The sequence below is a fragment of the Peromyscus leucopus genome, chromosome 8a (genome assembly GCF_004664715.2).
Source record: "Peromyscus leucopus breed LL Stock chromosome 8a, UCI_PerLeu_2.1, whole genome shotgun sequence".
NCBI lineage: Eukaryota > Metazoa > Chordata > Mammalia > Rodentia > Cricetidae > Peromyscus > Peromyscus leucopus.
This window is the reverse complement of record NC_051085.1, coordinates 58,275,320-58,287,294: the sequence shown is the minus strand read 5'-3', so window position 1 is coordinate 58,287,294 and position 11,975 is coordinate 58,275,320. Positions and strand designations below refer to the sequence as shown.

At 39.2% G+C, this 11,975-nt stretch overlaps 1 protein-coding gene across 2 annotated transcripts in view; it reads right to left on the bottom strand.

Moving 5' to 3' along the window:
* Nucleotides 1-1,069: 1,069 nt before the first annotated feature.
* LOC114691311 (zinc finger protein 431-like) overlaps nucleotides 1,070-11,975 on the bottom strand; it is a 60,192-nt gene continuing 49,286 nt past the window's right edge. The window contains exons 2-5 of one of the 2 annotated variants that reach the window (XM_037200506.1): nucleotides 4,432-4,512; nucleotides 4,171-4,297; nucleotides 3,913-3,973; nucleotides 1,070-2,765 (exon numbers count right to left, since the gene is read on the bottom strand). In XM_037200506.1, the coding sequence (XP_037056401.1) occupies nucleotides 1,475-2,765; nucleotides 3,913-3,973; nucleotides 4,171-4,297; nucleotides 4,432-4,512 (1,560 nt within the window). In that variant the 3' untranslated portion in view covers nucleotides 1,070-1,474. The remainder of the gene's footprint in view (nucleotides 2,766-3,912; nucleotides 3,974-4,170; nucleotides 4,298-4,431; nucleotides 4,513-11,975) is intronic. The other variant, XM_028866563.2, reaches the window with a different exon arrangement.

Sequence of the window (11,975 nt, the reverse complement as noted above, 5' to 3'; positions counted from 1 at the left end):
GGCCAGAGAAGCTTCTTTATTAACCAATCATAGCAACACATAGTCACAGCATAAAGAATGACATTCCACAGCAGTGGGATTTGGAGCCCAAGTGCCTGTGGAGTTTGCTGCAGAGAGGCTGCAACAGAAAATCCCAAACTTGCTTAGAGGCCTTGGGGGAGGGGAGGAAAACCTCGCCTGTGAGGCAGTGGCTCTGGTGGGAACCCCCATGTGTAGCTGTGGTGTGTACCAGTGGCTACAAAGCTATGGGCAAGTAGCTTTTTCATGAATTCATGCCCCAAAAGTTGGACACCAGATGAAGTGTGACCCTAATTCATTTTATTAATAACAACCAGGAGTCAAATATTGGGGTAATAACTTGAAAGGTCAGAGAAGCAAAGGAGCAGCGACTAGTGATTTCTTATCTATTCATATCCTCAGACAAAATGAGGGCTGAGATCCTGTCTCCATCTACCTTATACTCCCATCTCTACATCCTGATTGCTGGGATCAAAGGCATGGGCCTCCAATTGCTGGGATTAAAAGTGAGACACACCACAGACTGGCCTCTATGGTTAACTTGTGGCTAGCTCTGCCCTCTGATTTCCAGGACAGCTTTATTTGTCAGAACACAAAAAATATCATACAACAGTGCCCTGCTGGAGGAAATTTGTAACTGGGGGTATGCTTTTTTTCTTTCTTTTTTTCTTTTTTTTTTTGGTTTTTCAAGATAGGGTTTCTCTGTGTAGCTTTGCACCTTTCCTGGAACTCACTTGTTAGCCCAGGCTGGCCTCGAACTCACAGGGACCCACCTGCCTCTGCCTCCCGAGTGCTGGGATTAAAGGCGTGCACCACAACCGCCCGGCGGGTATGCCTTCATAATTCACATCTGTACACTTTTTCCAATTCCCACTCTCTGGTTCATGCTGCAGGTTGAGGATGTGAGATCCTGCTATATATGCCATGTCTAATACCTGTTGCTATGCCATTTTCATGGTGATCCTGTATCCCTCTGGAATCAAGAGTCAAATCAAACTCTTTCATAAGCTGAAATAGACATGTTTTATCACACCAACAGAAAAGGCACAAATACACATCTGTAAAGTTTTATTCCTCAATTAGTTATTTCATGTCATTGAAGAGATGTATGAAACCTAAAAGGGTTACTTTATTATTTAAATTGTAGGGCTTCGTCCATGAGTTTGCAGGTACAAACAAAATAAAGAGGCACTGTAGTGCTTAAACAGATTGTTAACATTGTCAGATGTTTTCTCTACAGAATACTCTTGTGTAATGAAAATGTGTTGGCTAAAGATATTACCAAATCCTCTATAGTCAGATTCCCTTTGTTATGAGTTTTTTCACGTTCTCAAAGACTACTGTGGTGTGCATAGGCTTTAAAAGAATGATTGCATTTAACAGAATGCTTTACAGTAAAACTTTTCTATTCTTATATAAAAACTACCATGAAGTATAAACCCCTACCACACTGACTTCATTTATAGGGTTTCTCTGCAGTTTGTTTTTTTCTCATGATTTCAAAAATTGCAGTGATGTCCAAAGGCTTTAACACATTGATTACATTAACAGGATTCCCTCCAGTATAAGTTCTTTTATGTATTTGGAAATTACTGTTACATGCAAAGGCTTTCTGACATTGATTACATTCATAGGGTTTCCCTCCAGTATGTGTTTTTTTATGCCTTAGAAGATGACTATGATGTGCAAAGGCTTTACCACATTGATTACATTCATAGGGTTTCTCTCCTGTATGTGTTCTTTTATGAATTTGGAGATGACACTTTTGTGAAAAGGCTTTCCCACATTGATTACATTCATAGGGTTTCTCTCCAGTATGTGTTCTTTTATGCATTAGGTGATGATTGTAACGTCCAAAGGCTTTACCACACTGATTACATTCATAGGGTTTCTCTCCAGTATGTGATCTTTTATGTACTCGGAGACTACTGTCACATGCAAAGGCTTTCTCACACTGATTACATTCATAGGGTTTCTCTCCAGTATGTGTTCTTTTATGTGTTAGAAGATGACTGTGACATGCAAAGGCTTTCCCACACTGATTACATTCATAGGGTTTCTCTCCAGTATGGGTTCTTTTATGAGTTTGGAGATGACACTTTTGTGAAAAGGCTTTCCCACATTCATTACATTCATAGGGTTTCTCTCCAGTATGTGTGCTTTTATGTTTTTGGAGACTACCACTAAATGCAAAGGTTTTACCACATTGATTACATTCATAGGGTTTTTCTCCAGTATGGGTTCTTTTATGGGTTAGAAGATTACTCTGTCGTGAAAAGGCTTTACCACATTGATTACATTCGTAGGGTTTTTCTCCAGTATGGGTTCTTTTATGTATTTGGAGATACCAGTGTTGTGAAAAGGCTTTACCACATTGATTACATTCACAGGGTTTCTCTCCAGTATGTAATCTTTTATGGGTTAGAAGATTACTCTGTCGTGAAAAGGTTTTACCACATTGATTACATTCATATCCTTTCTCTCCAGTGTATGTTCTTTTATGCATTAGAAGATGACTATGATGTGCAAAGGTTTTACCACATTGATTACATTCATAGGTTTTCTCTCCAGTGTGTATTCTTTTATGTGTTTGGAGACTACTGTCCCATGAAAAGGCTTTACCACATGCGTAGGGTTTCTCTCCAGTATGGATTCTTTCATGCCTTTGAAGATTATTAAGATATGCATAGGCTTTAACACTTTGAATATATTCAAAAGGTTTCTCTCCAGTATGACTTCTTTCATGCCTGCAATGATAATTGACACATGTAAAAGCTCTACCATATTCATTACATTTTTTTAATATATCTTTATGAATTAATTTTACAATTGGGTCTAATTGTAAAGAGGAATCACATCTTAATGTTTTATCATTTTGTTTCCCTTCATTAAGGGTTGTTTTGGGTCTCTGAATATAGACGTGATAGTAAGATCTTTTATTACATGGTTCACATTTATAGCATGTTTTTCCTATATGAGATTTTTCACATATTTGAAGAGAACTGGAAAAACTCAGAGCTTTACCACACATATTGCATTCACAAATTTTCCTATAGTGTGAGTCATACTACATTTGCAAACTGAACCAGGATAAACAGAAGTATTTATACATTCCTAGTATTCATAGGGCTTTTCTGTAATGTGAGTTTGTTGATGTGTTTCTAATGAAGCTGGAAAAGCAATTACTTGTAAACCTGAATCACATTTAACAAGTATATTCAAAGTGGGGACTACTACATATCTTCTAATTATTCTGAGAGGGAGAGGTATATGTGGCTTCTTTCAATATCCCTGTGTTCCTATGGCTTGTATTCAGAGTGACATATGATATACTTTTAAAGGGAGAATAACAAATAAAAGGTTTCCACCTTGCATTCACACAGTTTGACTTCCTGGTCCTCACAGACATATGGTATAGGGATTAAGGTTTATCCACAACAACCACCCCATTGGCTCTTAACTCTATCCCTCCTCTCACTAAATTTAGCAAAATCACAAAAAGTATATGAGTAACACAAGCTTTACTCTGGACTATTTCCTTATTAGAAGGTTTTGGACATATACTATCATCTATTCAATGTGCATACATTTTGTAATATGAGTGGTATGAAACTAAAAGGATTGGCAGGCAGTTCTACAGCACAGTTCTCATGAGGTTATGAATCAAATGGTAATATCTATTAAGGCATTGTTTCCTTGTCATCTTTCTTAAAGCAAATCATTGCAAATATAATTCACCTACTTCACATTGAGGTATATAGTTTTGTGAGAATTTAATAATCATCAATGCACTTTAAGCTGTGTATATTTACATGGTTGCTTTCTTTCAAACTTCCAGACACATTAAATTTTTTTTCAGAGGCATATTTGTATTAGCTTGCACATGAAAATTACCTTCCATGTCTTCTAGAACTTTTACAATGTTCTTCAATATTATGATCTTCCCATTTGTACCCTAAAATATAGTAACAGAAAATGTATATTATTGAAAATTGTGCAAAACTGAAGTTATTATCTTCAGTGAACCTTAGAACCATGCCTGATTTACTCACATCATCCTTCCTCAGTTTCAATTGTAATTACAGAAGAGCATTAATAACCAAGAAACAATCACTCCCTTATTTTAAAATGTGAAGGAAAATTTATTCTTACCTATAGCAGTGAGGTTCCTGTAGGTCTCCAGCATCACATCTTTGTAGAGATTCTTCTGGGAAGGATCCAGCAAAGCCCACTCTTCACAATTGAAGTCAACATGCACATCATCATAAGTCACTGCATTCTATAACATCCCATACATGTGTATAAAAGAAAGTGATACTGATAACATTGTAAATGTATACTTCTTTGAAAATATAGTCAAATAATTCTCATGGTTCCCATGACACAGAAGTTCTAATGTAATCATTAAGTTACTTTAGAAGGAAACTGAATTGGAGGGTCACCTCTGTCATTTCTGCACCCTTGGAATGTGATATTGCCTTGTGAGAGAAATGCCTATTAACAGACAGACAAGCAAACAGATCAATAGTACTGAGTATACATCAAAGAAATTCTATGAACAATCACTAACCACAAAAAAAAAAAAAGATGGGCAAGCTGGGTGTATTGGTTAATGCATTTAATCCTAGGACTCAGAAAGCAGAGGCAGGTATGTCTACCTCTGAGTTACATAAATGTAACCCTCATTTATGCAATCAATTCCACACAGCCAGAAGTACATATTAAGAATCTGTCTCCCCTGAAAAAAAATCAATCAAACAAACAAAAAACAATAGAAAGAACTCAAAGGGGTTTTGTTTGCTTGTTTGTTTGTTTTTTTTACTGAAGTTCCTACAAAGAGTTATGCATTCACTCCAATTCTATATTCATCTTCTAGAAACCTGAAGTGCCTGTCTAAACTGTGACATTAATAAGATCTTCCTAAAAGGTACTGCATATTTAAACAGGTAAAAATGGACAGCTGAAAACATGAGCATTGTAAATGCTGATCATAAATAATCAACATAGGGCAGGAAGAGATGGCTCAGCAGTAAAGAGCTCTTGCTGGTTTTGTATATAGGTGGTCTCAATTGCCAATACTTACATGGGGGATCACAACTATCCATTATTCCAAGCTCAGGGGTTCTGAGACCATCTTTTGACTACTGTGAGAATCAGGCACCCATGGGGTACATATCCATGTACACAGACAAAAGACTCATATTCATTTTTAAAAATTCAAAAAAATTACAATAGACAGGAAGAATGTCACACACCTGAAATCCAATGACTCAGAAGGCTCAGGCAGTATTAGTGTCATGAATACATACCATCCTAGGAAAGTTAATGATACCTCTGCAAAATTTCAAAACTCACAGTGTTGGTGAAGCTCAGTACAACAGCACATACTTCTTCACATGTACAAAAACCTACATTTTAGGCCCATTACCCAATAATATAAAAACGAAACAAAACCCTGGAATGTTTGGCTCACCTTTAATCTCAGCACTTGGTAGCTAAAGTCAGGAGTCTGAGTTTGAGGCCACCCTGGTCTGCAGAGCTACTTTCAAGAGAGCTAAGACTACACAGACAAACCATGTTTTCAAACACAACAACAACAAAAAACAGCAGGCTAGCAAAATGGTTTAGCATTGAATAACAATTGCTTCTACTGTATCTTATGCAATTTAGGAATAGAGTCTATAATGGTGGTGAAGTCATGACACCACAAGAAGAAAACTAGCTGATCAGTTTCAACCACCACACAGTAAACAAAAAGAACGGGAAATGGGTTGAGGCTATAGACACCGACTCCCATTCCCAATGAGGAATTTCATCCAGAAAGGTTCCTCCTACTAAAGGTTGCACAATCACCCCAAAGAGACCCACCAAAGAGATACATGTTCAAATACATCAATTATTTGGGAGGTTTTTCATTCAATCAAATAGATCCTGACCCAAATCACTACAGGCTCATGGCCATCTATGAAGAAAATGCATTCAGTCACTTTAATGATCCTCAGAGTCTACAACAGCCCCTATGTTGTTCAAGTGTCCAAAGTCTCATCTGACACTAAAGAAATGCTCTTGACTGTGACATCTTGTAAAATTAGAAAACAAGCCAAATCTTTAGAATATACAATGGTACAAAATGCCCATTCCTATTCCAAAAGAGAGGAATAGGTACATAATAAGGGATGATTGGGCTAAGGCAAAATTAAAATCCAGCAGGGCAACAATCAAGTCCTGTAGCTCTGTCTCAGACACATGGGGATTCAGTTTAAAAGGCTTAGATGGCCCTATCTCTGCAACTTCTCACACATTTCTCTCTTTGGTTACTTCCACTCTATATATGCAGCTCTCCCTGGTAGATGTCTCATAGCTTGGCTATTTCAACATTTTATGGTCTCAAAATACAGTCCAGGCTTTATCTTAATAGCACCATGCAATGAACTTTCACAATCTCCTCTTTGGGGCTCTGACTCTGCCAAACACAGATGCCTACAACAGTGCTGAACTGAAACCACAAACTAAGAATCCATGACCTGAAATTTTGCATCTTTTTTTTTTGTTTCCAGAACTAGTACAACACTGATGATTCCTTCAAATTTGGCTTCTAAGTTGTGATGGATCCTGCCATGCTTGGTCCCGAGTTGCAGCAGGTTTTGTATGAAGTTACTTCCTGGGACTAGGAAATACTTTGCATAATCCTTTCATTAATTGGGGGCATAGAAGGATGGATTCTTACCCTTAAGGCACCTTGCTAGGCTTCCAAAATAGAGCTAGGTCTTTAATGGTGATAATCTCCCTGAAAATTCCTGCATGTTTCAGCACTTGGCTGCCATCTGAAACTACCCAGTGCTGCTTTTCCCTACAGCTCACAGATTTTCATTTATTTCTGTCCCACTTGTTGCTTTTTTTCACTATAGATCTCAATGAGTCATCGGTAATAGCCATCTAAGAGATTTCAATATTCCATATAAGAAATTAGCCCATTATTTTTTTTCTTCTTGTTTTTCAAGACAGGGTTTTTCTGTGTAACAGCTCTGGCTGTCCTGGAACTCACTTTGTAGACCAGGCTGGCCTCAAACTCACAAAGATCCACCTGCCTCTGCCTCCTGAATGCTGGGATTAAAGTCAGCACCACTACACCCAGCTCAGCCCATTATTATTATTATTATTATTATTATTATTATTATTATTATTTTTTGGTTTTTTGAGACAGGGTTTCTCTGCGTAGCTTTGCGCCTTTCCTGGAACTCACTTGGTAGCCCAGGCTGGCCTCAAACTCACAAAGATCCACCTGCCTCTGCCTCCTGAATGCTGGAATTAAAGTCAGCACCACTACACCCAGCTCAGCCCATTATTTTTTAATTCTGCCTTACACAATTTTTCAGGCTATGGGCATAAAAGAAGTTTGGGACCAAAATATCACACAAATGACCTCTAGCTTAACTTATCATGGAGTCTATTTCCCACTGAAATTCTATGACGTGGACCTCCACTGTCTGTCATTACTCTCAACACTCCCATCTTCCAGGTCCTACAAGAACAGCTGATTAAGCTCTATGTGCAGCTTTCTATGGCTTTTACTATCCAATGTCCTGATATCCTCCACATTCCTCTAAAACATAACATTCCCAGGTTCTGCCCAGGAACAAAATCATTTTTTGTGTACTATTTTTGTTTCAACTTGCTTCTCTGGTGCTAGGATTAAATTCTCTAACCAAAAGCATCACAGGTAATGAATGGGTTCATTTGGCTGATTCTGTCAGATCACAATCTATCATTGTGGGAGCTTAGGATAGAAACTCAAGCTAGCAACTGAAGGCAAAAAGCATGGGGAAACTTTGTTTCCTAGATTTCTCTCTTACTTGGCCATTGTATCATGCTGTGGTAGCTCTCTTATCCAGCCCAGGCCTACTTTCTTAGGGATATTGCCACCCTCAGTGACCAATCATCAGTCAATGCAACCTCTCAAAGACATAGCAACCAGCCATTCTGATGGGGGTACATCCTCAATTGATGTTCCATCAGATGATGGCAGGCTATGACATGTTGACAGCTGGAGCTAACTAGGACACAGAGACAATAATATACAAGAATGTTTTAAAAGACAAAACCCAATGTACTAGCCACAGAAATAACTTAAAAAGCAAAACTGCAAATACTGATGATAGTAACAACTGGAAAACAAATATATGCCAAGAAATGAGGAGAGGTAAGCCTCTAAGATCAAGAAGAGAACATTAAATCTATTTCTTGAAAGAAAGTCCCCAAACCAACAAAAACTCAAGGAACTGATAACATAGTAATTTTTCAGAATACAAAAATAGCTAAAGGCCCATCATTTCCCAGAGAAACATCAATATAGTTAGATTACAACTAATAAAATCACACAACATAGATGGCACCACTGACAAAAGGAGCCACAAAGACAGACCTACAAATTTAACATGATCCCTTAAACTAGAACTACAAGATTCTAGCCAAATTTAAAAAAAAAAAAATCACTGACCACAACTCACCCTGTGCACTCCAGTTCTCCCCTTTGCAATAACAGAAAATAGGTTGGGTGAGGAAGGATGTTCTACCAAAATTGGATAGATTTGCTTGAAGCTTTCTGATGTCTCTACATTGTAGAAAATATCCCATTCTTTTTTGATAAAGAAAAGGATGTCTGTTAGGATAACTTAGAAACCATTTTGTTTCCTATGATTGAAGACTGGATGTAACTCTGCATCAGAGTAAGGAAATGAAAATGTTTTCAAACCAAACACAAGGTAACAAATTTTTAAATGAACATCGTATGATTTGTATTATGCACCTAAAGCAACCTGTTTTACTCTAATTGCTTTTTAAGTCACAAGCACTTTTGAAAAAAAGTTTATCCCTATTTTATGTGTATGTTTGTATGTGTGTGAGAAAATGTTTTCCATGTGTGACATACCCAAGGAGAGGGTGTCAGATCCCCTGGATCTGAAGTAGCAGGTGTTTATGAACCTCCTCACTTGGGTGTTGGTATATGAACTCAGGTCAACCTGAAGAATACTAGCTGAGTGACATGCCCAGCCCACATTGTACTTTTATCAAAAAAAAAAAAAAAAAAAAAAAAAACTATTAAGTCTTTTACAGATTAACAACAACAAAAATCTAAATAAGTAAGTAAATAATGATCCCTGGGAATCTGATGAATCAGTATTAAGATGTTGGTAGGTGACCAGGTAGGTTGCCCATGGACCTTCCCCATTCTCTGCAACCTGTGAGAGCCCACAAAGGTTTCCTAGTGAGATCTGGGTTTGCTTTACACAGCAGGGCTGCATTAGGGGATGGCTTGACCACATGCATGGTTACCAGGTGTTTGGGGTGGTCTGCACTTGGCCATGCTGGGGGGAGGTCTTTTGCTCCACCCCTTGGCATTCCTTTAAAAGCCCTTTAGAAGGGACAGAAAGGGCTGGCGGATTTTGACCCAGGCCCTCCCGAGACTATCCTCTGTTTCTGTCTTTCCTCTCGTTGTCTAGGTATCTCTTTCTATCTAAGTATTTCTCACTTCTCCCTGCTCAAGAGTACCCTGGTCATAAAAATAGCGGCTGGACACCCACAGTTACTCAAGACCCAATATTCAAGGTTGCCCCTAGGGCTGTAACAGAACACCAGCTGCAGCTTCCTCTCCCTGTTCAAGTCTCCTGTGGATTCTACAGACCATCCCCACCTGCCTTCCCTTCTTGCCTCATCTCTGTATCCCAGCCCCCAACTCAGGCAAACAACCCCTGCTCTTACCAAAAGTTACCACATCTGCAAGAAGACCAGGTAGGCTCTCCACAGATCTACTACATTATCTATTACCGCAAACCCAATTTGTACAGTTGCCTCTAGAACTGGAATAGAGTACCAGAGGCAGCTTACCTGGATCCCTAAGATAATCTTGCTTGGCCTCCCATTCCCCTAGCCTCCAACACCAACAAGCATTCTCCCTTGAACAATCAGCTAAGAAGGCTAGCCAAAAAAGGCAACATTCAGCAAACACACACTCTGAAACTCCAGACAGCAAACAGAAACCCAGGAACAAAACTCCCATGTAACAAAAATGAAGCCAGAAATCAGCACCTAGACCTATAATTGCCCAAACCCAGATGCCTACACACCAGCATAGAAACATAATCTATAACAGCCAGGGAAATATGTCACAACCAAAGCCCAACTATACTATCACAGCAGTTACTGACTAAATCAAAACAGCTGAAATGCAAAAAAAGACCTTAAAACCAACTATATGAAGAGAGAATATCATTAATAAGACATTATATGACTTGGTACCATGTAAAATGTTACTTGCTGAGTGCTGTAAACTGACAGAGTTACAGACAATGGCCTGTGTCTCAAACCTCTCAGTTGACTTAACTATGTCAAAGAGGATTGCACATTATCATAGGAGAGTTTGCTAATTGGAAACTGAGTACTCAGTAGTTGAAGCTACCCTCCCTAAATTGTACACCCACCAGTTCTGTCTGTCTTCATGCATATGGAAGGAATTAATACATGCTGGGAAATTACACAGAAAATCACTCACTGTGCCCCATCAGATACTTCTTTATGATGGAGACCCATACAGCTCACTGCCTTAACCTTCAGTCTGTGATCTAGCTATTGTCTACTCTATTTCCCCATGCAGTGCAGACAGTACACTTCCTCCTCCTCTAGTCTATAGGGAGAAGCCATGTTCCACACACAAATCCTTTTCCTGTTCTATAATGGACAGTCCACTAAGTGACTCAAACTGGTAATTTTATAACTCTGTGGTGCTGCAGACTTGTAACCCAAGAATTTAGGGTGGTTAGTCAGAAGGATAGTAAGGGCAATGCCCCGCAAGGCTACAGACAAGGTTGAATCTCACCTCAATCAACATCAGAGACTTTGACTAAAAACTACTTTTCAAAAAGGTTGGGGATGTTCTAGAATTAATATATCTTTATGGCACACAGAACTTAATGTTGGTTGTTACCCTGTAATTGTCCCTTGAGCAGCATGTTAGAGGCCTATTCTTTGATGGGGGAGGGAGGCTTTTGGCTGGTTGTAAATCAAGGTTTTTTCTTTTATTATGGGAATGTAGCTTAATGGCTGATTAATCCCAGTGGACAAATATTAATACCCTAGCGTCCTAATCTCTAAAAGGCCTGGTTAGCCTACTAGTTTATCTTTGGTGTATTTGGGAGGCAGCCCTCTCTTTGCTAAATTCTACTTTATGTGACTTAATGTTTCCTACAGATTGGAAAATCCTTATTCATCAATTTTATTACCATCAGTTCTACTCCTCTATATCAGTTTAGCAATGGAGTGCTACTCTACATAGGAGAAACTGTTTACAAGCTGAACAAAATTAACTCCAGACAGATCCTAAATCTAAATGTTAAATGTTAAAAGTGCAGAACTTCTGGAAGATACTAAAGAAACCAGGACTCTCTAAGTTTGGCAAGTCTGCCTTCCATAGCTAAAATGTAAGCACTACAGGTGCCTCAGTTTCATAGTGAGCTCAAGAACAAGGATATTTCTAAGCACAGTCCCCTTCAATGCTCTGCACAGATGCAACCCCAGGAATGAAGTTATTCAGAGGGTGCCACCCTAGCCCAGGGAGTTGCAAGGATGACGCAGGGCCATGCAGAACCACACAGGACTCTGCCTCTGGCTGCTGACTCCCACCCAGTCCCAAAGACGACTAACCAAACCAGCTCTAGTGGCTCAGCCAGCTGCTCCTCCCTGTCTGGGACAGTAGCCCCTTGCTCACCAGTGTGTCTGCTGAGCACCTGCACTCTCCCCACAAACATTATAAACAAAGTACACAGTGGCCTTGGGACTGATAACCATGTCCCCATGTGTGGAAAGAATCAGGTGTCCAGGAACAGAAGCAACCCCTTCCCAAAAGCCCTGACCCCAGACCATTACAAGCTCTCCTTTTAAAGAGGGAGCTCTGTCTTTTTCTC